Source organism: Fundulus heteroclitus, chromosome 7, assembly GCF_011125445.2.
Source record: "Fundulus heteroclitus isolate FHET01 chromosome 7, MU-UCD_Fhet_4.1, whole genome shotgun sequence".
NCBI classification, from domain to species: domain Eukaryota; kingdom Metazoa; phylum Chordata; class Actinopteri; order Cyprinodontiformes; family Fundulidae; genus Fundulus; species Fundulus heteroclitus.
Genome location: NC_046367.1, coordinates 20,922,036 through 20,949,888, shown reverse-complemented (window position 1 = coordinate 20,949,888; position 27,853 = coordinate 20,922,036). Strand labels below are relative to the sequence as shown.

At 40.7% G+C, this 27,853-nt stretch overlaps 3 protein-coding genes across 6 annotated transcripts in view; 2 read left to right on the top strand and 1 right to left on the bottom strand.

Moving 5' to 3' along the window:
* Positions 1 to 77: 77 nt before the first annotated feature.
* Positions 78 to 14,092, bottom strand: rpgra (retinitis pigmentosa GTPase regulator a). Its single transcript, XM_036139163.1, has 13 exons — positions 14,006 to 14,092; positions 13,569 to 13,694; positions 13,367 to 13,459; positions 11,956 to 12,018; positions 11,681 to 11,839; positions 11,448 to 11,597; positions 11,203 to 11,361; positions 10,202 to 10,357; positions 9,417 to 9,541; positions 7,085 to 7,297; positions 6,235 to 6,760; positions 6,088 to 6,167; positions 78 to 4,185 (listed from the first exon to the last, which is right to left on the bottom strand). The coding sequence occupies exons 1-13, from the start codon at positions 14,034 to 14,036 to the stop codon at positions 1,084 to 1,086; spliced, it is 4,983 nt and encodes a 1,660-aa protein (XP_035995056.1). The 5' UTR covers positions 14,037 to 14,092; the 3' UTR covers positions 78 to 1,083.
* Positions 14,093 to 16,598: 2,506 nt separating this feature from the next.
* otc (ornithine carbamoyltransferase) lies at positions 16,599 to 22,236 on the top strand. 2 transcript variants are annotated; one of them, XM_021317454.2, is made up of 10 exons: positions 16,599 to 16,761; positions 16,861 to 16,996; positions 17,101 to 17,182; positions 18,839 to 18,926; positions 20,188 to 20,341; positions 20,413 to 20,535; positions 20,611 to 20,664; positions 20,738 to 20,887; positions 21,762 to 21,899; positions 21,974 to 22,236. In XM_021317454.2, the coding sequence occupies exons 1-10, from the start codon at positions 16,679 to 16,681 to the stop codon at positions 22,031 to 22,033; spliced, it is 1,068 nt and encodes a 355-aa protein (XP_021173129.2). In that variant the 5' UTR covers positions 16,599 to 16,678; the 3' UTR covers positions 22,034 to 22,236. The 2 variants fall into 2 exon arrangements, with proteins under 2 accessions (XP_021173129.2, XP_012719931.2); XM_012864477.3 differs by having other exon boundaries at positions 16,858 to 16,996.
* A 1,699-nt stretch (positions 22,237 to 23,935) lies between these two features.
* The window catches only part of LOC105927615 (G protein-coupled receptor 161a), a 14,396-nt gene continuing 10,478 nt past the window's right edge, over positions 23,936 to 27,853 (top strand). For all 3 annotated transcript variants that reach the window (XM_021317449.2, XM_021317450.2, XM_012864481.3), the window contains exons 1-2: positions 23,936 to 24,169; positions 27,780 to 27,853. The exon at positions 27,780 to 27,853 is cut by the window's right edge and continues 317 nt beyond it. In XM_021317449.2, the coding sequence (XP_021173124.2) occupies positions 27,824 to 27,853 (30 nt within the window). In that variant the 5' untranslated portion in view covers positions 23,936 to 24,169; positions 27,780 to 27,823. The remainder of the gene's footprint in view (positions 24,170 to 27,779) is intronic.

The following is a 27,853-nucleotide window of genomic DNA, read 5'->3' as shown; positions in this document are numbered from 1 at the left end:
CTTATTTTAAACATGGGTGTTAACGGATAAAATAAGCTTGTCTCATATTTATGTGGCTCTGATTTTTTTCACATCATTAGATTTTTATTTTTTTGTTTTGTTTTTTGCATAAATGGTACAAATAAACAGCAATAGCAGCGAATACACACAAAAAACGATGGAGATATTAGCAGCAGAAATAAAGAGGCATTGGTGACCAATTCACCCTGATAACCCTAATTCATCTCAACGATTTAAAATGTATTTAGAAAATATAGTTATTTCTTTAATATATTTCAAAAAGTTAAACTCATGTATTTCTTGGGTTCATAATGCAGAGAGTGATGTGTTTCAAGCACTTACTTCTTAAAGTTGATTATCCCAAAACCCAAAATTCAGTTTCCCGGAATACATTAGAGTTTCAGATAGGAACAAAAATGGATTTTTAATACAGAAATGTCGTGTTACAATACATATATAATCATATCCTGTATCCAAGCACATTAATTTAAAGTTAAGTGGAAGATGAAACTGTGATAAATGACTCTATCATCATCATCACAATTAGCTGAAAGAAAGGCTTAAACTAGACCATAGTGCTTGTAACGACTCTATGTATTTTATGTGTTCTTCTTTGAGAATCATATTGTTGAGATTTATTGGCTTTTATATGATAATTGGGATATATTGAGATAAAACTGAGATAAAAGTATTAAGAAAAGTGCTACAGGCAGGCACGTTATTCTGTGGGTTGTGTGATGTATCATTGAATACGCCGATGTTCTGGTTGCATGTCAGCTAGTGTGAAACCAGCAATAGTTTAAGACTAAAAATGATTAATTATAGAATCTCTGCATTTGTGCATTTAGGTGCAACAATACTGATGTCCAGTAGGAGGCGACAACAGAACATTTAAGTTTGAAAAGTCTCAACTTTTCCTATAAAAGAGTTTCCTGTCTCCATGGCCACTCCTGGTGGGTTAAAGTTCAAGATGGCCACAGACGAGTTTCCGCTTTAAGGCGTGGAAGCCCCGGTTCACCCAGCAGTGTATACTGTCACCACGGTGACAGCATCCTCTTCTTCCTCTGTCAATAGATGGGAGAGTCACTGCAGGTCCAGGTACTGAGGCAGAACGTCGTTCCAGAACTGCTGGGGTTCTTCTGGCTTCTTCTGCTCGGCGGCGCTCTGCTTGCTCCTCGGAGCCGGTCTGGGAGCTTCTCTCCATTTACCTGAGGAAGACCCTGGTGCAGCCAACGATGAGGGACCCTCTCTTTTTGCTCTGGTTGAAGTCTCTCTCTTCTTCTCTTTCTTCTCCTCTGCTTTTTGTGCTTCTTCCTCCTCAGCTTCTTCTCCGTCTTCTTCGTCTCCCTCATCTTCTTCCTTTTGTTCTTCTTCCTCGCCTTCCTCATCTTCCTCCTCCTCTTCATCATCTTTTCCCTCTTCCTCTTCCTCATCTTCCTCCTCCTCTTCCTCATCTTTTCCCTCTTCCTCTTCTTCCTCCTCTTCTTCTTCTTCGTCATCTGTTTGTTCTTCATCTCCGTTTTTTTCCTCCTCTGCCTCTTCTTCCCCCTCTGCCTCCTCCTCATCTTCTGTTTGTTCTCCATCTTGATTGTTTTCCTCCTCTCCTTCCTGTTCTTCTTCTTGTACACCTTCTTGCATTCCATCTTCTTCTTCCTCTTCTTCTTCTTCGTCCTCCTCCTCCTCTACTTCTTCCTCTTCCTCACTCTCCTTTCCTTTTTCCTCACTTCCTCCCTCTTCTTCGTCGTCATCTTCACTTTCTTCTTCTTCAGAAGCAGAGCTGCTTTCCTCTGTTCCTTCTTCATTTTCCTCATCTCCTTTTATGCTTTTCTCTTCCTCCTCACTTTTGCTCTCATCCTCTGTGGCCTCATCTTCCTCACTTCCTGTGCCCACCTGCTCTTCCCCCTGATTTTGCTCCTCGGAGCTCTCTCCCTCCCCTTCTCCTTCCTCCTCATCCTCAGTCGCCTCCTGTTCAGCTTTTTCATCATTTGCAGAAAGTTCTCCTTCCTCTTCCTCCTCCTCCTTCTCCTCGCTGTCTTCATCCACATAATCATCTCCCCCACTCTCCTCTTTCCCTGTTTCCTGCTCCTCGTCGGACAGTGTAGGTTCCTCACTTTCCTCTTCTTCCTCTTCTTCTTCAGATTGCTCTTCTTCCTCACTTTTTTCGGACACCGCAGTGTCACTTTCCTTCCTGTCCTCCTCTTCCCCCTCACTCTCACTATGCTCTCGCACCGATCCATCACTATTTTTTTCTTCCTCGTCACCACTCACCTCGCTACCTTCCTCTCCTTCGCTCTCCTCGTCGCTTTGCTCCTCACTTCCACCTTCATCTTCCTCAGCTGCCTCGCTCACTTCAGAATGACTCACTTCTTCACCTGTTTCCTTGCCGCTCTCCTCTTCCTCACTTTCAGCATCCGTGGTGTCACTTTTGTTGCTTTCTTTGCTTTCCCCCTTGCTCTCCTCTTCGTCGGATTCGCTACCTTGCTCTTGATCTTCCTCCCCGGGTTCGCTGTCCTCCGCAGCACCCATGCCAACGCTGCTTTCTCTGTTCTCGTCCTTGTCCGCATCGCTTACTAACTCTTCCTCACGCTCCTCATCGCCAGTGTTAGTTTGGATCCTCTTGGGATCATCCTCCTCCTCAGAGCTTTCCTCTTCTCCTCCACGCTCGTTTTCAAAAGTTCCCTTATTCCCGGTCTGCTCAGACGGATCCTGCTCTGATGGATCATTAGATTCTTCCTCATATGCAGCGTTTCCCAGGTCTGAAAAGATGCTCATTTGAGCATCCCTCTGTGTGCTCTCGTCCCTTTCCTCAGAATCAGAATGCAGTATTGTAGAGGAGAAGGAGGGGTGAATCAGTACACTCTGCTTTGTGACCTGGTTGGCTTTAAGTGACGTTTTAGCTTCTGTAGACGCAGCGCCGTCAAAATCAACCCGAAAAGCCTCCACATGAGTCACGGCCTCGCCGAGGAGGCCGATGGCTGCGCCTGCCATCCCCGCAGCGGGCAGAAGAGACGCCGCGTCGCTCAGAATTTCCCCCCACGTTTGTTTTCTGTCATGCAGGTCTTCGGCCTCCTTTCTATCAGGTGCAGGTGTTTCTGCAGCAGCACGGTCAGAGGATTGCGAGGATTTAGCGCCGCCGTCAGAAAGCCCCTTGTCTCTCTCAGGGCTTTGTGAGGAAGCTGCACCGCTTGAGATTTCAGAAGCTTCTTTATGATGTGATGAGAGCAGGCTGGAGGCTTTAGTTGTTTTAATCCTTGGTTTGGCTTCGCTAATGCGTTCTGAGTCCACGTCACCACCTCCTTCTGCTTTTGCTCTTTTTGTTTTATCTCTCTGTTTAGTTTTAGGTCCTTCCTTCTTTTGAAGTAACTTCTTTTTTTCTGATGTTTTGCCTTCAACTCCTCCAGTTGTAGTTTCTGCACCAATCAACCCGTCCCTGTCGCCTTTTATGGCGCTTTCAAATCCAGCAGAAGGTTCCTCTGAATGTTTGCGTTGATTTCCGGCTGATTTGTGTTTAATCACTTTGACGGGTGTAGATTTCACGCTTAGAGACTCGGCCTGAGACGGGTGGGTAATTTGTGCGGTTTCAGGTCTTTGTGGTTTTGCAGCCACTGCAGTGCTTTGGACATTTCCCGTTGAGGATTCAACCTTTTTCTTGCTTGGAGTGGACCTTAGTCGCTTTGTGTCCTGCCGCTTCTTCACTTCGGCAGGTTTTAGATCAGAGCTCACAGCATCATCCTTTGAGATATTTCCAGCAGAGATTAAACAGCTTGTCTTCTGCTTTTCTGTACCCATTAGAGTTGGGTTTGTTTCCGAAGAAGCAGATGGTATTTTCTTTCTTTTTGAAGTAACTTTTAATTCTTTCTTAAAAGATTGCTCCGTCACTTGATCTTCATCTTGTTTCTTTACTTTGGTCGTTGCTTTCTGCACAGGCTGGTGTTTTGTTGCTCCTCTCTCATCACGATGTGTCAGTTTAATGCTATAGCCCTTTTTTGGGGCTTTTTTTACTTCTGGGGTTTTTGTTTTACTCTTGTTAATGTTCTGATGGTCCTGAGATGTGACTCTTGGCTTTTCCTTCCTGCTCTTCAGCAACAACCCTTCTTCCTTTCTGGTGAGGGAGCTTTGGTCAATGTTCTCGTCTGCTTGCACCTCTGGCTCTTTTGAAATCTGAACTCTCGCAGTTTTCTTTTCCTATAAGGCAACAATAAAACATTTGTTAGATTTAAAAGAACAAGGCAGTGAGGAAAAGGGAGGGTCTTAGAACAAACCAGAGTGCTATCAATGACCGAATGTAACATTTTGATCCCTTTAATATTATCTTATCTTTTTGATAAGCCAGTGTATAAAACGTTATAAATATAAATCAATCTTTTAGAAAAGAAATTACATATATTTTTAGGATTTTAAGATTAAGTGCAAATAAAGTTTTGCACAAAACAGTTACAACAATGTCTTTAAACTTCTTATGAGCACATAGGAAAATAAAAGAGCAAAAGTCATCATTGACTACACAGCATCTTGTAAAAGTAATCATATCTTTTACACCTTTTCACATTTTGTCACATTATAATGACACATTTAAAGAAAAAAAAATTATTCAGAACACAGTCCTTTATGATTGTAAATTAGATGGAAGAAGGGTGTATAGTTTTTCAAAAGTTTGACGAGTAAAATGCTCACTTTGCTCTGATACCCCTGAATAAAATCGAGAGGTCTCCTATAACCAACGAAGCCCACTTGTGTTTAATCTAATCTCAATATTATAAACCCAGCTGTTATGTGACGGCCTCAGAGCTTTGTTAGAGAACGTTTGTTATCAAACAGCATCAGGAAGAAAAAATGAACGCAGCAGGCAGGCCAGGGAGACAGCTATGGAGAAGCTTATAGCAGGGTTAGGTTAAAAAGCAGAATCCCAAGCATTAAACCTGTAACTGAGCACTGGTCAGTTCATGCAAGACAACTCTTAGTAGTGTACTTCACAAATCTGGACTTTTATGGAAGTATGACACTAAGAAAGCCATTGTGGGGGGGAAATGGGTGTAGAATACATAAATCTGGGATAGGCTATGAAAGACTAGAGACTTTGGCAGAAGGCCTCCTTCAGAACAACAACCCTAAACAGACAACAAGTGCAATAACAGGATGGTTTAGATCAGAGTCTTCAACTGTGGTCATTGGAAGAAAGATATAAATAAATGATGCATTGTTTTATATTTATGCACAAACATCGATATTTATGTCCTTTTCAGACACTGTTTAGCATAATATTAATCCATCAGATGCAAAGCACATACACAGAAGCAAACATTCCTGTCGCCGCTGCACACACTAACGCCCTCTGTATGAGACAGGACTGGGTTACTGAGCTCCACATGTTGGAGAAAAAACCTGCAGCACACAACCGTCACTGCTTGCTTCATCGCTGGCCGTGGAAACACTGATGAGATATGGCAAGGTGGCTGCCAGCTTCTCCAAAACACTATACAAGTGTGTGTGTTTATGTTCTTTACTTGCAGCTGAGCGAGACCACTTTTTGCTCATTTTACTAGCAAAGCGAGGACTTTTTTCTAGGTTAGGGTTCAGGTTTAGCACTAAGGTGTCAGCTAGGGTTGAGTTAGGGTTAGGCCATAGAAAGACTTGAAGGTGGGTTAGGGTTAGTGTGGGCATACATTCCTGAGCCTGAATACGTCTACAGAGTGGATCGACTCTGGCTGGAAGTCGACTCTCAATGAAAACATTTTGAAAACTTTCATTAAAGTAGAAAACTTAGAAATCAAAATTAAGTTCAACGTTTTGCGTCAGGTTCAAAGTGAAGTGGAAAACTGCTATGCTGTCCCATGTGCTTTTCAGAACCCACACACAGACACACAAATACAGTATATATGCTGAGGTATGCAGATTTCCTGGAAAAGTCGGAGTGTGCTCAACTCTGCTGCTTCCTGCCCTGGAGTGCTTATAATTTAGAGCAGAAAGAAGAAACCAGAGGAGGATAATAACACTCAGCAGACTGGGTTTTAATGACTGTATACCACATGTATCTCCTCCATCAAACATTATACCCTTGCACAAGCTAATAAAAACCTTTTCTCATACCATGTATGGCAAAAAATCCACACGGTTTCCCTCGTCTTCCACATCTTGAGAGATTAGTTTTCCTTCTGTAGCTTCTCCCTCTGAAACAAAAGACAGGACTTCACCGACTGCAGATCCTCAAACCACATGCCTGTGAGTTTACGCTACCTGTTTGCGGTCGGTCCTGGTTCAGGTTGCCGTCGGTAACATGGATGAGGGGTCTGCTGGGGCTGCAGGGTTTGTTAGGTGGTGAAGCATCAGACGGTTTATCGCTTAAGGCGTTTTCGCTCTTCGACGCTCTGCATGCTGTGCTGTTCAAAGCCTTTTTAGCACGAGCAGGACTGCTTGGGTTGCCATTAGATATAGATGAGGACGAAGATACAGGAGAAGACAGCTTTTTGGGTTTGGACCGGGAGGGAGCAGCGTCGGAGGCTTTGCTCTGACAGGGGTAAGGTGATCGCGAACGTGGGCTTGACGGCTTGGAGGATAACTGGGAGGATACGGACTGAAACCTGGGGGACAGAAGCGGGCTTTCTGTTGCTGCCTTGGGGGAGGATGTGGGGGGGTGAGCAGCCTCTGGAAGCAGCTTCAGATTTTGGATGCTTCCAGACATCGGCCAGGAGGTACAGAGGAGGCCAGAGTTAAGACGAAGGCGTTTCTGAGGCAATTCTCCAAACAGCTCCACGAAAGTCGTCTGAAAGGCAAAAGAAGCTGAGTTTAAGGTTTGAAATGCATCTCTGCAGCCTCCTCAGTGAGTTACTGAAGCAGAACTGCACCATGATCTGTGTAATACTTCTCCCTACTGGAGCTAAACTGGGACTGCAAGAGAAGGGGAAATGTTAAATAGTTTTTTTATTATTATTTATATATCGTTGAAGAGGATTTAGCAGAATGCAGGTTTAAGAAGGACAAAGGCAGCTGCTGCAGAAACGTGTAATATTTTCCCCCCGCTGCTGTTTCAGGACATCCCACATGGTGGTGCTTGTAAAAAGAGAAGGGAGGTGTTAAAGAGTCTCACTTTCTCTCTGTGGCGAGCACGAGCAGCCAGAGCGGCGAGCGGGACCACTGGAGCCGGATCCATGAGAGAGTCTTTCCACGGTTTCACGGCGTCTTCTGGCTCCTGGCAGAAAAAGCCCGTCACTATGGCGTCTTTCTCTGGCACGACGTCCAGACTCTGTGCTGCTGACCTGGGGACAGCCAGGACCAGAGTGTGATGTCCACCGCAGGACACCTGAACATGCGAGGGACACAAAATAGACACGAAATTTGAACATTGTGAGATTTGTTTTCTTTATAAAAAAGTAAAAATCTCAAACAATGTAGCCTATTTATAAAATGTAGAGTTTACCTTTTGACATAATGTTAATCTGCAGCCCTCAGCAATTAAAGTTACTTGCAAATGTATTCATACCCTTTGAACCTTTTCACGCTTTAACGCTTTGCAAACACAAACTTCTGTGTTTTGGGGGACATTATATGTAATAGGAAAAAAAAATGACGCATAGATATCAATTAGAAGGAATTATGTATAAAAAAAATACTAATTAAAATCTGATAAGTTTGGCATCCATTTGTATTCAGCCCAGGAGTGAAAACATTCAGCCAAGCATCTCAGCAAAAAGGCTTCCAAACTCAGCTGATAACACCCGATGTTGGCACAAAACATACAACAAAAAGCTTCCTTGAATTGAATCTTTGGGTATTTTGTCACCAGCCACCTCTCAGAAATAGACAATTTATCTGTATCTATAAAATAATGCCAAAGTTGTAACAGTTTTATGTTTGAAATAGTATTTTAGCTCCGATAAGGTTGTTCCCACAGATTTATTGGCTAAAAACTTGGCATAAAGTAGAAGATCAATTGACAGATGGAGCCTCTCTCTAGTTCAAACTCGGCCTGATTGGATGAAGACCATCTTTGAACATGGATTAATATCCAGTCTCTATCCAGGGCAGAGGCTCTGAAAGGTTTTTCTCCCAGAATTGCCCTGTTTTTAGCTCCTCCATATTCCCATGATTTCTAACCTACTTGCCTGTCCCTGTTCAAAAGAAGTAGCCCTACAGCTTGATTCTGCTACCACCATATGTCAGGCCAAATTCATGGAGAGCACAATTTTTAATGGTCCTGTCATCATATTTTCCCACCTGAGCTCTGGATCTCTGATTAATGCTCTCTCTGCCATAGCTGCCAGTTTAGGTCAGGGGTGTGCAACCTGACGCTCTGGAGCTGCAAGTGGCTCTTTGGACCTTCCACAATAACTTTGCATACAAATTATATGTATATTATGGTATTTAAATGTAATAATGATAATAAATGCAGGTTTTAGTCGTTTTTTCTTGGAAAGATTGCTTTTAATTTTCTGAACAGAATTATGCTAAAAGTGCCAGTAATATTTAATTTTAAATCCATATTTTTTCATGATTAACTATGTTGATGTTGTTTTTTACATCATAATCCACAAATATCAACATCCCGTCCATCCTCTTTTTTTTAAACCTCAAAATTGACATAAAAGGGCGTTTCTTTAACGATGACAACGTATTTCCTACAGTAGATCTTTATCAAAAATTATAACTTGTCTTTTTTTAAAAAAGGCCAGGCAACATTTGCGGCTCTGAACGAGTTTAATTGGAGTGGACTGTAGGCAAAATGGCTCTTTAGCCTGTAGAGGTTGCAGGCCCCTGGTTTAGGAGAACAGTTACATCGTAGCGGTCTCAGATTACGTCCATTTACAGATAACAGACTTAACAAAAGTCAGGATATCGTTTATATAACCTCTCAGCAACTTTCTCTCTGACCTGTTGCTGTGTTATTTGGTTTTCTTGATGTTGGTTGTTGATAAATGTTCTCAAACAAACCTCTTCACAGGGCGGCTGGAGTTATACTGGGATAAAATGATGCATAGGTGGACCTTATTAACCAGTTCGGTGACTTTAGAAGAGAGGCGGCTGCATTGGATTTTTTTTTTTTTTTTTTTTGGGGCGGGGGGGGGGGGGTCGGTTTAAAAAGGGTCGGATACCCAGGCAGAACAAACACATTTTTTATATGTAATAAAGGTTAAAAGTTGTGTATTATATTCCTTCTACTTTGCAACTATGCACATTTTCTGTGTCGGTCAAAACACAACAAAACAGGACCTTAGGACGAAGATCTGGCTTTCCTCTGAGGAAGAATAAGAAAAAGTGCACAGGGTGAGAATTTTTCTGCAACATTGTCTATTGTTTTTTTTTTTTTTTTAAGTTCATTACACAGCCAAAAAGAAAAAAAAAACATTATAATAACTATTCATTTTTAAATTGTTTTAAACTCTTGTCTCCAGGGCTCTGTGAGTCTTTCCCTTTTTCCTCACCGACTGAACGCTGTACTTCAGAAAACGCGTGCACAGCGTCGGGCTGAACCGGTTAATGAAATTCTCCTCCTGTAATCCCAGTTTTCCATAGCGGCCGTCACCAAATGTGTAGAGCAGCCCAGCCTCTGAGGAGGACAAAGGCAATTTTGCATTATTTAACAACAACATAAACTCCCTTTCAAAAGACTTCCCAAAAAATAAAAAAATAAAGCAATTAGGTAAATACAAAAAGTGATCTTTCTTGTTTTTCTTAACTTGTTCTCAAAATTTAAGTATAATTTATTGATTACTGTTTTCATATGCTAGTTGCACTAAACTATCATGCATTATGATGAATATTCTAACTTTCTTTTACTGGATATATTTATAAAATGTTGGTTCTTGAGTCCTAGAGAAGAAAAACCTTACTAAATTACTAGCTTTGGAAACCGGCAAACATAAACATGATTTTTAGAGTTTGGTCCATAGGATTATAAAATTTCAAAACATAAATTTAGGTGTATCTCAATTTGGGGTTTTGTAAAGGAGTTAGGAGCAGTCAGTATCTTAACTACAGTGTGTGGTGGTTTCAATAAAAAGAAAAGCTTTCAAACCAATCAGGCAAACACCAAAGTGGAGTTCCATCATTTTTCAATACTGCTCGTAACCCCTCTAAAGAACCAAACTTCAAAAACACCTGAGGATAGTGTTTCTGCTGTACATCAACCATGCATGCAGAGCTACAAAGGGGAGGACAGAATAGTGTTTCCAAATATGACTAGAGGAGTAGCTGAAAGCTGGTTCACTTGTGATCACAGCGGTGTGGCTTTCTCCGCAGGCGATGCGTCTGGCGCTGCTGTTGTGCAAGTGCTCCAGCGCTTTTGGCAAATGAAGCTCAAACTGAAACGTCCCATGGCCCAGCTGACCATACTGACCCCTGCCGAACGTGTACACATCCTCCCCTGGCACAGAAAATCATATGCGACAACACAAGGAAGACAAATGTAACTAATCACAATTGAGAGTTTATTTATCTGCTGTATCTTTTACTTTAGTCTCTGTTTATTCACAGTTTTTGATGTTCTCTATTTGCTGCCGTTTTAGTTCATTTGTGGACTTGATTATTAGGTTATTATTGTGTTCTTTCTACTTTCTGTGCTATTTCTGTTAGATTTCTTCCAGGTGGTTTCTCTGTTCCGTTCCTGTGATTACACTCCTCACTTCCCCTCCCCTGTATTAACTAACATGAGTTGTTCTTCATCTCCACCTGATCGCTCTAACTTGTTTCTGCCTTTCTCCACTCCCTCAGTATTTAAGCTCCCTGGTTTTCACCACTCATTGCTGGTTCCTCTGTTGCTCTGTCTGAGGTTCTGTTGTCCTGCTTTGGATTCTGTTTACCTGAGATGTTCTCCTTAACTCCTTAACACACCTGTTTGTGGTGGCCAAAATCACAAACAGGTGGAGGGAGGGGGCGTCTTTTTAACATGGTAATAGTAATAATGTTAGAAAAGATGTTTCTGATCTTAACCCAGGAGTCTGCATACTGTGAATCTGGGCATGGTGGCTCTTGATAACTTGACGAAAATTAGCAGTATTTTTTTTTTTTATATAGAGGAACCTAAATCAAACATTTTAACAGTTTTCGGTCAATATCTCCGCAAGAACACATTAAATTGTGTTGTTTTTTTTCATTCAACCAGGAAAGAATGAGCTTTACATGATGTATTTTTAAAACTTGACAAGTTATCTACTTCTAAAGGGTCTCTTTTCAAATGTGTTTCAGGTAAAATCCATCCTGTCAACATACCTGTTAGCGCCACAGTGTGCTCCCCACCACAGCACACCTGAATGACACTTCCCACAATACTGTGCACCTGCTGGGGGACTCTGTGATTGGCTAGCTGCTCCTCCTGGAGACCAAGTCGTCCATTTGCACTTTCACCAAAGGTGTAAAGTCGTCCATGCACTGAGACAGAATTATTAATGGTCAAAATGACAGGAACAGAGAGGAAAGTCTGGCCTAACTGCGTCAGAGTGGGTCTGGGATCGTACCTGTGACAAACGCTGAGTGGCGGTCCCCACAGGAGACCCACATCACCGCTTGTCCCATATTCAGTTCTGTGGGTTGTGCTGCAAACACCTGGTCCCCTAAACCGATCTGACCCACAGAGTTGTCTCCCCACATGAACAGCCTCCCATCCTCTGCACACACGGGCAGAGGGTAGCAAACCAAGCTCAGCGTATGTGCACATAGGGTTCTCTTTCTGCTTTATCACTCATCAGACCTGTTAAGACAGCTGAAGTGCTGCTGCCAGCAGCGAGCATTTTGACCGGTGCCGGCTGACCAAACGGACGCAGGAGCTGAAAAGATTTGGTGGTCTTCTTGTGGCCCAAACCCAGCTGACCCTTCTGGTTCCTACCAGCACTATAGATGCAGTGCTGAACTGGGAAAAAAAAACAAAAAAGAGAGAAAAGATTTAAAAACAAGACCTGTTAGGAATTAAAAAGCTGGTTTAATGGAGACATCTTAATGTTGGAGATAGTTAGTTTTGCCTCTTACGTGTGCAGACAAGTGTGTGATCTCTCCCACAGGCGACAAGCTTCACCTTTTCAGGCTTCAGGGCTGAGAGAAAAACAGCCTATACCGCTGGTTAAGTCTTACAAGACTAAAATACTTCTGTAGCTTAATTTCCTCAGATGCCATGAAAGCAGGATTCAAACTTTCACTGTCATCTTCATGTTTTACAAAACTGTTATTAAACCAGGGAGTAAAGCCTTAGCCCCGAGAACGCCTGCCCCATGCAGAGTCTTCTTTTGTTGTTTCTTTGTTGTTACTCTAAATGTCTCAAATAAAAAAAATACACATATCATGCAAATATAACCTGAGTAAATACAACATTTGATTGATTTTTAAATTATACTATAATTTATCAAGACAGTAAAGCTACATTTACATCCATACTTTGACTATGCCACTGCTAAACATGCATTTAAAAAAAACGTTTTTAACCATTTAGAGGTGGACTTCCTGGTATGCTTTGGATTCAATAACCCGCTCCACAACCTTAGTGTTGTGAACTGATGGTTGAACATTCTCCTTCAGGATTTTCTTGTACACAGCAAAATTAACCATCCCATCGATTTTGGTATGTTTTCTAGATCCCAGAGCAGCAAAAACACCCCCCCATCATCTCACTACCACGGCCATGCTTGAATGTAGGAATGACGTATCACAATCTTCAGGGTTTTTTCTTTTCTTTTTGTGTTTTCAGCATTCCCTTGTTGTTTAATTCTGCGCGTTTGGATCTTGCTTTATTAGTTTAGTATCTTAGTTTAGTCTTGTGTTAGACGCAGAGAAGGCGCAGAAGGATGCTTTGCAGCTTCAGCAGACCACCTAAATTTGTGAGGTAAGCTTAATATATTCTGCAGAGCATGAGAAAAATCACCCGAGGAGCGATAGCACAGTCAAGATGACTGCCTCACCAAGCACGGAGGCGTCGGCTTATTTCATTTCTAAATTTCCAATAGAACCAGTTTACCATTAACATATATATTTTTTTCATAATAAATGACATCCTTAATTGAAAACTGCGTTTGTTAATTACTTGTTATTGTTGCATTTAGATTAAGTTTTGTTTGATGATCCGAAAACATTTAGGAGTGACAGGAAAGCAAGACGAGAAGAAATCTGTAAGCAGATCTGAGCTATTCAACTACCCCTCTGGCTGTACATGTAGGTTGACCAGAAAGGTGGGTTGCACTTTTCATATACAATATGTCAATCTATTTTTTCACATTTTAAAAATCATGTATGTTTGTCCTTCAACTTCACAATTTGGCACTAGTTTGTGTTAAGCTGTTATATAAAATCCCCCACAAAACACGCAGAGGCTTGAGGTTGTACAGTGACAGGCACCGTGCAAGGCATGGTGTTAGTAATAAAACTGATTACATGTGGTCCGTGTGGATACCTTTTACAGAGGCTGGCTTATTGGCAGCTGGCTTTATCTTCAGTCCCAGCTGGCCTCCAGCGTTACCACCAAACATGAGCAACCTTCCATTTTCTGCAGAATTATTACAGGGCTTTAATTTTTATTTGGCTGCAGAAAAATACCCATACTCAGTCACCACCAAACCAACTATGACCGAATTCGTCCAATCAGGTGCGTGTACCTGTGATTACAGCACTGTGCTCTCTGCCGCAACATATCTCCGCCGGATGGTCGTTTTTCAACCAGAAGTGGCTGGGGACATTGTCAGCAAAGCTGCTCTTCCCAAATGTGAAGATGGCTCCTGTTTCTGAGGGGAGAGAGAGAGAAAAGAAAAAAAAAAGCGTGTGTGAGCCACCTCTCTGCTGCCGGCATGACAGGAACAATGCTCTAAATCTAAGCAGGTCAGCAAGTTACTGCAGTTGTCTAAGTTAACGCCGGCCAAATCCCAGCCCAAGCTGCTGTCAACCCTCAGGAGATTTAAGCAGCAGCGGACAGAAATAGCTACAGGTTTACAGGTTCATACTGTGGAAACAGAGAAACTGACACTTTAAGGTAGACAGGATCACTACTCCTACATGCATGTTGTTAAAAGGGAGGTTGCATTGGGAGTCCTCTCACCAGGTATGTCTGCATCGGTCTGTCCAGGCATCTCCTTCCTGCCCGTCTGTGCTCCTGTCAGAGCAGCTCCGTGCAGACTGCTGTAGATCAGGGAGAGATCAGGCAGAACTAAGCTGGACTCGAACAACCCACGGGTCTAATATTAACAAACGACGGTAGAGATATATGGGGATTTTTTAAAGCACTTGACAGTATATATTTCTAATAACCTTAAAAAGGGCCATATCATGATTTTTAATGCCTTCCTTTTCACATTTAAATCATTTAGTTGTGGTCTATAAAAAGTGGAACTGCAAAGCTTTGGTCTGAATTGCTCGTTATTGTAGCTCCCCGTTCCCCCTTTTTACCCCTGTTCTGAGATTCACCTGAAAGCAGCTCATTTTGGTGCTGTCTCTTTAAATATAAATGAGGCACTTCACATCTCGCCTCCCGTCCAGGTTACGGAGCGTTCCACTCCACCCCGTTCTGCCATTTTTGTAGTATGCAGGGGACAATGTAATTAATCGTGGGGGGTTAATACACCCAACAACAGAACGTTTTCACTTATGCATAGAGATCACCAACCTTTTTGAAACTGAGAGCTACTTCATTGGTATTGTTCTATACGAAGGGCTACCTGCACTGACCTTTGAACTTTGAAGAGTCATAGCTCACCTTAACTTTGTTTAATATAAACTTTTAAATGCTTCTAAATCTGTGTAAATACAAGTATGATTAAAGAGGAAGCGCAACTGAATAAAATAACATTTTTTGAACAGGCTTGAGGGTACCCCATATGGTCCTGGGGGCTACCTGGCACCATGCTGGGGACCCCTGCCCTAGCTTTGGCATCCTTGAGCTTGAACTACAAAGTTTCAACCAAAAATAATATATATAATATAAATGGCAGATTCGTGAAATTGGTAAACTGGAATTAAATTACTTTGTTAAGCAGTTCTGCAGTAAATATAAAGTTATAATAAAAAAAGGTGAATTACTGAATACTGAATAGCTTGGAAAATATGACCCTAAACAGAATATAAAGATATCTAGCACTTTGACAGATTCAATTATAGAGACTACAAGTACATAAGTATTTAAAGGCTAAAACAAAATGGGTTTTGCATGATATGGCCCCTATAAAATAAAACTAAATACATACACAGGCTTACAATATATAAGCCTTTTTTTTTTCTTGCTACAGTTTAATTTAGACAAAACTGTATGTGTAGTTCTTCAACTTTGAGGGTTTTGTTTAAGAAACTTCAGACCAAAAATGGAATCTGCCTCTATTGATCCTTCTTAAAGTAACAGAGTAAACAAGAAATAATAAGTCCTTCAAACTTAATAATAATAAACATTGTTTGCCCGTCCATCGTGTGGTGATGACGTCATAGCCATGTTAGACACACTGGATCCAGACTCCGCCGCGTGGGGCCTTTGGGTTCGCCCCTTTTCTTTTCACCGGGAAGACGACGGGAGTCATCCGACCAGCGAGGGAGGAGTCAGCTGCTGCCTTGTACAAAAGGCATTTTCTGGGAGATTACACCACTAGAGGGCGGTGTTGCAAAGGTAACAAGAGCAACTCCTAGGAGAGTAACCTATGATTATGTCGAGCTGAATTTATGTAATATACTGCCACACTTCTTACTTTAAATTCTGAGTAGTATAGCTACTTGTTCTTATTATCAGGTCATCACTCTGGCGATATATTACTCTATCTGCGCTTATGACAGTTTCCATCCTTCACAGCAAACCCTGAGTCCTAACTACAGCACAGTTCTGCTGAAATTGGGTTCTGGGTGTGGGTTCCAGTGTGAGCCATTCTCTATTATTCTCAAATGTCCAGATAATGCTATGAATTTCGTTTACAGTAGTGGTCAGCTGCAGACTGAGTACAAAAACTGAGCGCTGGTTTTCCAGCTTACAGCCAGAGCATGATTACGTTTGGTGGGACGTATTTCTGTGACCTCAGCTGACACAGAGAAAGCAACACCAGTCACCTGCAGAAAATATAACACCTTTTGACATAAACCAAATATTAACATACATTGCTAAGGATATATCTGACATGGTCAATATTATCATGGGAAGATATCATGTACATGTATGTAAATGGAAAAATCCAAAAACCTTCACTAATAAGTTTTAAAAACAAACTAAAAATCTTATATTCCTCTTTATCTTTTTTTTAGCTGACAAATATGAGCATGTCACAATTTCTGGTGCTTTGATTTGACAAAATACTAAAATTAATATGATGAAAGGAAAATGTCTCGATTGCTGAAATGTGTCAGTCTCTGTTAAGTGTGGATTTTAAATCCTTAAATACATATGGTATATGTATTTATACTTTTGGAGATTGGATTTGTATGCTTCCACTGGTTTAAATGTAAATGCCTGTTTAATTTTTTTATTTTATTTTTTCCTTTGCCTTCCACAAGTTAACTTGCATATAACAATTTTATTTCTCTTTTTGTACGAATACAAAGTGGAGATTCTTATTTGAACATGTAATTAGTGTTCTGATCAATAAAGCTGTTTAAAAAAAACTGCTGCAGTTTAAAGATCGCGCTCAAACTCCACCCACTCAGATGTCCCTCAAAGTCCTCCCGGCGTTGAAAGGGTGCAGACCCCGTTTAATGGTCCGATCCAAAAAGTCGCCGCACGTTGCGCTCCGTTAATTTCCCTGCGATGCCTTTAAATCTATTGCCTGTCACCGGTAGCCTTTTAAAGAGTTTGAAATCTTTCCATTGCATCCCGCGGAGAGGATTCGGGTAAGCAACTCCGCCGTATTTAGAGGCGATTGCTCTAAAATAAATCGCTTGTCCACGCTGCGTCCTGATCACGCAAATATTGTTGCCCTTTTTCAGCAGCGGAGCGGCTTCCCTCAGCTCAGTCAGCCTAAAAGGTCGCAGCTGTCTCACGCTTAAAGATTTCAGCTCGGATGAAATCAAAAGGCTGCTGTGGGTATCAGGGGACCTCAAGCATCAGATCAAGCATGAAAAGCAGGTATTTAACTAAAGGGAGTAAATGTCAATGCCTCTAAACAAATTCGCCTTTAATTTAGGGTGTTTTTTTTTTTTTTTTAAAGCCAACTGCTATTTTTATTTCAGTATCTGCCTCTTCTGCAAGGAAAGTCGATTGCAATGATATTTGAGAAGAGGAGCACCAGAACAAGAATGTCTACAGAAACAGGTGTTCAGTTTGTATATCAGGCCCTTTGCATGGGGCTTTAAAAAGAGACCTGTGTGCTGCATGAAAGCTTGTTTCATAGCTATTGCAGGAGGGCGAAGGGTTTAACAGGCCGTCTCCTGGTTGTGTTCACTGCTCTGATACTCTTCCTGCCTCTCATTGTGTCAGCAGAAACAAAAGATCTGCTGAAACCTAACTTTCAGGGCAGGCCTGTGGTAAAACACTGGGCTTCTGCCGCTCCTGCATACGGTGCTTTCTTTCTGTCACATCACAACCACTCACCTCCGGTTATCTTATTGAGATTTATGTGTTTTAAACTCTGATACACTCAAATAGAAATCCTCCAGAAGTCATCTAACTGCTATAGAGTTGTGTAATTGTTATCTCCGCCTAGAAACAGTTGTGGTTTTAGAGCTTCATAAGTGAACAAACGGTATCATAAAGTTCAACGAAGGCAGCTGACAGGTCAGACATAACGGTGTGGAGCTTTTGGAGCCCATGTGTGGAGGACAGCTGATGCTGCAACTGTGCGTTATCCTGAGCAGATTAACTTCAGCAGGGACAGGGACGTTGGTTTTAGTTGAAGGGAATGTGTGCTGGATCCGGGGCGCTTCTGGAAGAAAACCTGTCGAAGGCTTCGAGAGACTCGATACTGGGACATAGATTCAATTTTCACCAGGACAACAACCTTAGACATATAAGCAAAGCTACAAATTAATGTTTTTAGAATAAAGCATATTTGTGTGTTTTTTAGAAGGATTCAAAGTCTGGACCTCAATCCGATTGAGAATCTGTGGCAAGACGTAAAAAGTTGTTCTCAGAGGCTTTCCGTAAAATTTGAAGGCACTTGTCATTTTCTTTCCCTGTCGCAGTAGTGCGCTGATTTGTGTGGGTCTGTTACATAAAATCTGAGTAAAATACAATTACAGGAATGGTCCAAACCTTTCGGTACATGGGTCAAAATTGTCAAGTCAAAGGAACTCGAGGGCCAAAAAATTACCAATTTTTTTTTTTTTTAAACCAAAAAAATTAAGTTAATTTTTTTACCTGCACTACAAAATATGATAATTAAAAAAAATGTTTTTTCTGTAGGAAATTAATATGTATTGAAGATCCAACATTTAAAAAAGGGTTTTGCGCATTTGTCGTATTAAAAGATGGTCATCCATTTGCAAATTATTTTGAATAATTTAATTTGACTCTTTATAACTGTGAATAATAAACTTTACTCTTTTTGGTCTAGCAATATAAGGACAGTATTTGGGTCAGTTGTTCTTTGTAATCAGGCCATTTAATGCACCAAAGTCTGCATCTGAGTAATTAAATGTCATTGGATAGATGTTACTATGAGATTAAAGAGAATGTCAAAAGGGTGTTTATTAAAAGATTAATACTTTGTGTTGTATTTAACAGTTTCAATTGTAGGATTTTAACTTTGCTGTAATAATTTTAGCCTAATTAAAAACTAAAATGTTCCAACTGCATCAGCCTCCTGTGCTGGTGGACCAAATCTTTCTTGAAATCAGTACAGGGGCCACACTTTGAAACTATTTCCTGTTTATTGTGCTGGCGTGTGCTTTGAATAGTCTTATCTTCATATGATTATTTCCCAGCATGGCAATAGGCTTTAATGACAACTAAATGTTCTTCATGCTCCAGGTTTTGCTCTGTTGGGTGGACACCCCTGTTTCCTGACCTCACAGGACATCCACCTGGGAGTGAATGAAAGCAGCACCGACACAGCCAGGTGTGTGTTTTTTAAACCAGTGTCAGAAGAGAGGCTGCCATCTGAACAACTCGCTTTGACTAGTACAAGGAATAAATGGTGTCATTACTGGTATTTATTACTGTACAAACATAAAGATGCAAATATTACACTTCAGAACTGCGTTTGTCAATACATATTGAACTGCACACAACCTTAAAACTAAACATTTGCTCTAAAAACAGCCAATATGACACTTTACTACACCAGATACGTTGAGTAGAAGTGAGAAAATAGAAAAATCACCAAAAGTGGCTGTTTTGGACAATAAAGCTACATGGACAATTTCCCAGGGGGGCATTAGAAAAGGGGGGCGCACATCACCAGACCAGAAAATAGACGATATTTGTGCAGCTGATGGTATCTTGATGCCCTCTGCTTGCTACTGAGAATAAATATAAATAAAGCAGGGTCTTGATTGGGGCGCCATTAATCCAACAAGTTGGAATAACTGTGATTTTTAGACACGTTCCTCTTTTTTTGTAGTAGTTTTATCTTCATTGCGATACGTTGGAAAGAGATTGATCAAGAATTGGTTGAGATATACACTTTATCAAGAATAATAACCTAATTCGCACTCGTTTCATCAGGAGTAAACAAAAACTATTCCTACTGTGCCAACACCAGTTAAAAGACCTATATGGAAGATATTTACTGTAAAATCAACCTAATTCATTCTCATTTCTCACCCAGGATGGAAGTAACATTGTCTATAAACAATCAGTCCTCTCCATCGACAATGTCTTAGTCACGTTTTCTCCTTTCAAACCTTAGAGGTAGGGTCTGGAACTACTTTGGTTCAGAGTGTAGTCAGCGTTTACTTCCTGTTTCCTCACCCAATCATGAGATTTCCCAGGGTTCCCAACACAGAGCGCAGCATTTGGTATTTTATCTTGGCAAAAGTGCTGAAGCCTGCAAACATGGAAGCTAGTAAGAGAAGCGGATCAGAAATAGAACAGAATACAACAGGATATACCCAAAATTCAGAAGGGTTTCACACCGTTTAAAAACGGCATATTAGATTGTTGTGATTGGCAAGCTGTTGTACCAATTAGAGCCACAAGGTGTCAGTATTACTTATAACTCCTTTATTGATCATAATTATCTCCTCACATAGCACATCGATAGCTGGCTTTTCGTATACAAGAGGATGTTCTCCATGCTTAGTTTGTGGTATTACTTTAAGTGAAAGCGGAAGCCGTAGGTTTCATTGTTGTGTGATGTCTTATGCCGTTCTGCACAGGGTTCTCTCTGGACTTTGCGATATCGTTTTGGCCCGAGTTTACAGCCACTTGACGCTGGAGGAGCTTGACCGGGAGGCTTCCATCCCCATCATTAACGGACTCTCTGACCTCTATCACCCGATCCAGATTCTGGCAGACTTCCTCACCTTACAGGTGCCATTTTACCCCATTTTACTAGTTATTTATACGAGGAACCTGCTCAACTCCCACTGTTTTTGTTCTAGGAGCATTATGGATCTCTTAGTGGACTTACAGTGAGCTGGATTGGAGACGGAAACAATGTCCTCCACTCTTTCATGATGACTGCTGCCAAACTGGGGGTTCATCTTAAAGTTGCCACACCGAAGGTTGGCATCTTTTCAGACCACCATGGGGTCAGATGGGCTCTTTTCCTGTCACGCTAAACGCGGTGCTCTCCACAGGGTTACGAACCGGACAAGCGGGTCACTGAAGAGGCCCTGAAGCTCTCCAAACAAGTGAGATCCTGCCGCTTTAAAGTCACTTTTTTTACATTATTATTATTTTTCTTAGTAATGGTTTCTGTCTCAGCACGGCACCCAACTCGTTCTGACCTCTGATCCGATGGAGGCGGCCCATGGCAGCAATGTGTTGGTCACTGACACTTGGGTCAGCATGGGTCAGGAAGAGGAGAAGAAAAGGAGGCTCAAAGACTTCCAGGGATACCAGATCACAATGCAGGCAAGCAGAAAGTTTGTTTAGGTGGTATTAAAAGAGCAATCAGATTACTCTACAGTCCCTTTCATTACATACCTCTGAGCCTTTTCACCTTTGCTTATATCACTACCACCAAACCTCAGTGCATTCAATTGAGATTTTAGATGAAATACCATTTTTCTTTGCAAAATAGCTCAGTCAGATTTCTTTGCACGTAGGCATTCTTTAAAACGTGAGGCGTCTCCACAACTCCATCCCTGACCTGTCTGCTGTGTTCTTCAGGATGCTGTTTGTTCAATAACGTTCTCTAACAAACATCTGAGGCTTCCTCAGAACAGTTGCTTTTATACTGACTGCAAGTTGCACTCTATTTACTACCTTGAGCGCTAAATAAAATTGATGTTTACACAGGGTCAGAGTACAGAGGGCTGCGTCATACTTCTCAGGGTTCTGTCATTGTGAAAGCTCGGCATCGTGTCCTTTGCGTTTCACGTTTAGGTGACAACTCGTGTTGGTCTGTCACATTCAATCTCAGTAAAGTGAATTCAAGTTTTTGGTTGAAATGTGGGAAAAGGGTGAAAACGTTGAACTGGTTGGAATACTTTTGCATTGCACTGTATTGCTCATAAATGAAGACTCTACATAATAAGAGTAAGCAGATTAGTGATCCTAATGTCTTAGCTTCTTTTAAACAAAGCCTCATGTATTAACCTTTAGTTTTTAACTTTATATCATAGTAGTTCATAGTAGTTCAGCAAGTCTGAAACAGGGACCGGACCCAAACAAATCAGGGAGCTATTAATTTTTATTTAGAAAAGCTGCATTAAATGTATCCCTCGAGTGATTTGGAAAATGTTTATGCTCTGTTTTTGTTTGGGGGTGGACTGAATGAACACAGACTGGAAATGTGGCCAAACCAGACTGGACCTTTCTTCACTGCCTCCCCCGGAAAATGGAGGAGGTGGATGACCAGGTATTTTATTCATCCCGCTCCCTCGTCTTTCCTGAAGCCGAGAATCGTAAATGGACCATCATGGTAAGATAGCGGGTAAATCCGTCATGTTTGCTCTTCATACTGAATATTAATATGACTTGTTTTACCTCTTTCAGGGTTTGATGGTTTCTCTTTTGACTGATTACACTCCACAGATCGCCATGCCGAAATTTTAACAATAAGGTTGAATTTAATTTAGACCTACAATACGTTACTTTTTTTTTAATTCCCAAAATAATAGGTTTGCTTTTATAATTGTTGTATTTATTACCAAGAAAACAGTTTCTGTTCTATAGTGATCCATTCCCATCTATATGGACTTGATGGAGGGTGCCAGCAATAAAAACAATAATAATAAAAAATAAAAAACAATGCATTGTGTGTTCTGGTTGCTTAATTTTGTGTTTAAGGTCTCAAAAATTTTAACTCTGCTAGACCAACTTACGTTAGATCGAAACATTAATAATAAAAGACTCAGATGTGGGTCTGATTCTGTTTTGTGCAAGTGCGACACCGTGTGGTCAAAGTCAGTAACGCGTCCCGGTCCCTGATTGGAAGGCTGCAGATGACGTGTCCTCGTTTGGGATGGGAATTGCGGCTCTTTTCCTGGATCCCGATCAGTTTGCTCAGCTCAAGCAAAACGAGTCAGAACTCTTCCTGCTTCTGAATGGCTTGTCACCTTGCAGAACTTTTTGGTTTCAGAAATAGTTTTTTTCCTTAATTATTTTGTGAGGGTACATACATTTGATACATTTGCAAAACAAAGATGTAACCTGAAGCTAATCTTTCTACTTTTTTAAACACACTTGAGCCACATGTAACCTAAAAAATCAAAGTGTGTGTGTGTGTATATATATATATATATATATATATATATATATATATATATATATATATATATATATATATATATATATATATATATATATAAATAAATAGGGAGGTGATTGGGGCCCATCAGTATCATTCAGTTGGTCAGAGATGGGGCAGACAAACAACCATACATGCACACATACCTGAGGGCCATTCAAGCCCACACATTCTCCAGGACAACCCCACAGAGAAAGAAAGGTCCAGGATGAAAACATTTTAAGATTTAGGAGCCCAAAATATGTTTTTTTACTTTTTCTTTTTTGTTTACATAAATGGGTGTTTTGCTGCTTTAGAAGTTTCCATAGGAAATGTGTGAGTACACCCCAGCAAACTTTAACCTCATGCTCTTTGCCACTTCGGTGTGTTAATTGACTGTGCAACATTACCACATGCCGTGCCTAGTCATTTTAACATTTATCATTTTGAGTATAGATGAAATAATTTCCTGAATTTGTGGAGTGTATAATTTGTTGTTAGAATTGGGGGGGGGAAACACATGTTTTATTTAGACATTCAAGTCTAAATAAAACATCCAACCTAGGGGTACGTATCAATCTTTTTCAATTTTCATGAGCAGGTAAGGCACGAAAACTGGCTCTAGACTAGAGCCCCTCATTCTCCTTTATTCTGCCTCTTCCTCCTTTCCCGCCAATGTCCCATTCCTGGTTCGTTAATTCCACCTAATTGGCTGTACTGTATGGCATCAAAACAGCCACTGACAGCATTTAGCAATTGACATCTGTCCTAAAACACTCTCGTCATAAAAGTAAACCCATTTATAAAAGGCGCAGCTTCTATCGTTCACTGAATGATCCGGCAACTGGAGCCGAATCGGTTGCGAGCGGCTCCTCCGTAGCGGGAAGCTATGATCTCCGTGTGTGGTCCACCGGTGGCGGCTCGAGCTAAGCGTTAACAGTTCATCCACAATCAGACAAAGTCCTTCATACGTGTTCTCATTAAAACACAGCAATGTACGTACAATGCGCCGCGCTGCTCCCTAAAACAGGAATAAATGTTAATTTTCTCCCAATAATAAACAGTATAACAAAGAAATATGACGGAACTAAACAAAGGCTTTAATAACTACGGGATTGCAGCGCTGCTTTAACGGTGAAATTAAGAGTTTTTTCCCACATGTCCTCGACGACCACCCACACTGGGAGGGTGGCAGCTCGGAGAGGGAGCTTTGGGTGGGAGGTGGAGGAGGAGGAGGAGGAGGACGCCATTGCAGCCACAGCTGGCCGCTCGAGATTAATCCGGGGAGCAAAACCTTAAACTTTCCCCCATATTCACCAGCTTTGCTTCTGTTTTGTTTTTTTACGTCCCGCTTTTGCTCTGGTTTTTGAGGATATATTAAAAAAAGAAGAAGAAAAAACAAGATGGATGTTTCGCCTTCGCTGAGAGGCGAAATGTGGAGCCCCAGCGCCGAACAAAAGCAGGTAAAAAAAAAAAAAAAAAGCCGAGTTCAGGAGGGGGGCGACGGGGGTAAAGTTGGAGCTAGCTAACGGTAGCGGCGCAGCTCCGGAGGCTCCGGAGGCTCGACCTCCTCCGTTCACCGCGTTTTATCCGCAGCCGTCTGTCCGGAAAACCAAAATAAATCCCCAAAAAAGTCTCCTCTGACCACTGCGATCACAGAGCCGCGGTTAGGAGAGGCTTTCTGGGAGAATATGAGCTCAAAAGCGGAGCCGGAGAGACACAACCTCCAGCTGGGTTCAAGTTTTCCTTGGACTTTAAGCTTTGGGCTTCACCAAGTTTTTTCCTTTTTTTAAAGTGGTTTTAAATGTTGCTTTTTTAATAACTTTACAGTCTGAGACTAACAGACGATGGACTTAAAAAGGCGCTTGAAGTCTCTCCGACCAAGAAAGAGCAAGGCTGCAGTAGTTTTAGAGCCAGAGGAGTCGCTGGGTGGGCATCATGGGGCTGTAGGTCCAGACTCAACCAGAGTTTAATGTAAAGTCTGCAGAGACGAGGCAAAGCGCCCTGAAATCACATGTTATTAACGTGAGTATTCCTTTAAGCAAAAGTAAGGGTAAATCCATTATTAAAAAATAATATCCGTAAGGTTTGATAGGAACAATGGGCTAATCCTGACACTGTATTTATATAAAATTCAAAAGACTGTGGGGGGTAATTGTTGTATGAGTGGAAGGCGGAAAGAAGAGGAGGTTATATCTCGACTTAGAATTGGTCATACTGGACTTAATGGTTCTCTTTTCAGAATATAGGGAAACATTAAACAGGGATTTCTGTAATCAGATGAAAACAGTGGAACATGTCTTATTAGAATGTAATAGGTATTCAGAGGAACGTCAGCACTTAAAGTCGATACTAAATAGAGAGAAAATAGGATTTTATATGGTAAATCTTTTAGGAAATAAATCAAATTCTGTTAGAAACCAATTAATTCGATTTTTTTAAAACACTGGGTTATTTAATCGTATTTAAAGTATGTGTGTGAGTGTGTGTGTGCGTGTGCATGGGCATACACACACACACACACACATATATATATATATATATATATATATATATATATATATATATATATATATATATATATATATATATATATATATATATATATATAGAGAGAGAGAGAGAGAGAGAGAGAGAGAGAGAGAGAGACATATATATATATATATATATATATATATATATATATATATAAACAAAAGAAGAAAGTGCGCCTGTAACGGTATGCTTTAAGATTATGGATTTAAGATTTAAGTAATTTCCCTCTGGGATTATTAAAGTATTTCTGATTCTGTTTTAGTTTTTTATAATGCATCATTTCCCCTATTTAATTATAGCTATTTATTGTTGCAGTTCTGTCTTTGAGGACTTTATAAATGGTGTTTTTATCATTTTCAAATGTGGCATCTGGAAAATGTAGGGGCTTTGATAAAATTGTCTTTTAGTTTTTGAAAATGGACATGGAATATGGAGCAGTTATTGGGATGTATTTATTGGCTTTTATTCCCTATCCCAGGGGTTCCCAATGTGGGGGTCGGGGACCCCCCAGGGGTCACGAGACACCTCTTTGGGGTCCCAAGATGATTTTGATGCTGATGTGCTAAAAAAAGAAAAAAACTTGTATTTCTACCAAAGTATGAAACTTTACACTCAACACTTCCTCATTTTAATGCAGGTGGAAAGCTGCACTTTGTTGTAAGAGTTCTTATAAAAAGTATTACTTTACTCTCCTAATTTTACAAGTTTATATTTTTTAATATTATGGCTTCATTCTTATTGTCGGTGCTAGCTGACTTGTTTGGCCACCTTCTATTATCCGTTCATCCATTTATTCACCCATGCTTTCATTCATTCATCCATGCAAGCATGTTTCTCCATCCACTCGCCCGTCTGTCCATCCATCCATCAGTTCATGTATCCATCCCTGCATTCGTTTGCCCACCTGTTATCCATCCATCCATCCATCCAAACTGGAAGCCTGGCTGCTTGAAGAAAAATCAGACGTAAATTTAGAAGAAAGGTACAAGGAACCCTCAAGTGTTTGTATTCACTTTCTACTTTCACATAGTGTTTTTGAAACAAGACAGATTTCCCGTTTTGCTCTGAAATATATTGCACTAAATGTCCCCTTTAAACTGCCTCACTCGCATGAACCAGATCATGTGACACGCTAAGTTAAAACTTTTATTTTGAGTTTTCAAAGCACAAATGTACAGGCTTCATGTTGGATTTAGCTTTTTTTTGTTTGTTTGAATTTCACAAATATAACTCTTAACTCGGGATGACCAACATACTGTGATATCAGCATGTGCAGCACTCGCTGATGTATTCCAAGCGCTATGAAGCTGCATTTTTCATGCTAATGTGATATTTATCAAGCCGGACAGCCGATGCTGGATCTGGACGCGGGTGACGTTGCCCAAAATTGTTAAAGGTCACAGAGTGATGAGAAGGAGATATCAGTAGCTTTTCGTCGTTGCAATATTTACCAATATTACAGGATTTTCAAATACCGTGCAGCTGTAATTCTGGCAGCACGTTGTCGTTCTGGAGCTTTGCTTTTAGTCCTCCGTGTTTATCTCGAACCCTAAAAACAGCCACGATCAAACCAATCAGTAAGACTTTGCTTAATCCCATACGTGTAGCTTGCTGTTTTGTTTTTTCCCCCAGTTCATGGGTACTGTTAGAATATGCGGTGATCACTATGAACGGGCCCGATCCTAAGCGCTTAAATAGAAGGAAATTGGACTTTGTTGTTATTTGATGCTCATCTGAAAGTCTTCTTCAGTTCTGGTCACAGTTTGGGGATTTGAGCTTAATTATTCTTTTCAGGGAAAATCATATTTAGCGCGTTCACAAGGCTTCGAGTTCATCAACGTTATTGGCCTGTTTGCCGTCCATCCAGGGATCAAATGTTCTTAAATAAGCTTCAGTGGTTTGTTTTAGGGCTGGACGATAATTCAATATATATATATATATATATATATATATATATATATATATATATATATATATATATATATATATATATATATATATATATATATATATATATATATATATATATATATGTATATATATGTATATGTATATGTATATATATATATATATATATATATATATATATATATATATATATATGATAGAAAAAAAGGGTAAATAAAAAGTTAAATAGAACCGTTTTCCTTCATTTTGCATTCAGGCCAATCATGTAGGTTAATGTTACATCCTCCCAACCAATCACAAACGCAGACCCAGGAACGCTCCGCCCCCTTCTAAGAGTTCAGAGAGCAAGCGTTCTTTTTAATTTTTTAAAAACTTGCAGTTTTGGTACAAAGCTGGTTGAATAAAGGGTTGAGTTAGAAGTCAGTGTTTGTGTTCTTTATCTAAAAATAGGTCGTTAAGCAACAGCATAAAATGTCCAGGGCTGCACTTAAAATACATGTTTTGAATGTGTTGATAATTATCAATATCAATCAATATGATTTCTACTTTATCGATTTGCTTTTTTTCTTCTATTTGGTCTGTTTCCTGTTCAGTCAGCGTAACGGTGAGCTCCTCTCTCTCTCTCTGCAGACCTCCACAGTCGCCTCCCCGGTCCGGTGGTGCGGCCTCTCGCCATGAACGCCAGCAGGAACTGCACCTCGGCG

Bases quoted from the DNA above. Each gene is read 5' to 3' on its own strand.
- rpgra (XM_036139163.1), bottom strand. From the start codon at position 14,036: ATGCCTGGACAGACCGATGCAGACATACCTG. The intron at 11,598-11,680 runs GTCTGATGAGTG...CCGTGTGTGCAG, and splicing joins CACTTCAGCTGTCTTAACAG to AGGATGGGAGGCTGTTCATG. The intron at 4,186-6,087 runs GTATGAGAAAAG...GTTGCCTTATAG, and splicing joins TGGATTTTTTGCCATACATG to GAAAAGAAAACTGCGAGAGT.
- otc (XM_012864477.3), top strand. From the start codon at position 16,679: ATGCCTTTAAATCTATTGCCTGTCACCGGTAGCCTTTTAAAGAGTTTG. The intron at 18,927-20,187 runs GTGTGTGTTTTT...CGTTCTGCACAG, and splicing joins AGCAGCACCGACACAGCCAG to GGTTCTCTCTGGACTTTGCG. The intron at 21,900-21,973 runs GTAAGATAGCGG...TACCTCTTTCAG, and splicing joins ATCGTAAATGGACCATCATG to GGTTTGATGGTTTCTCTTTT.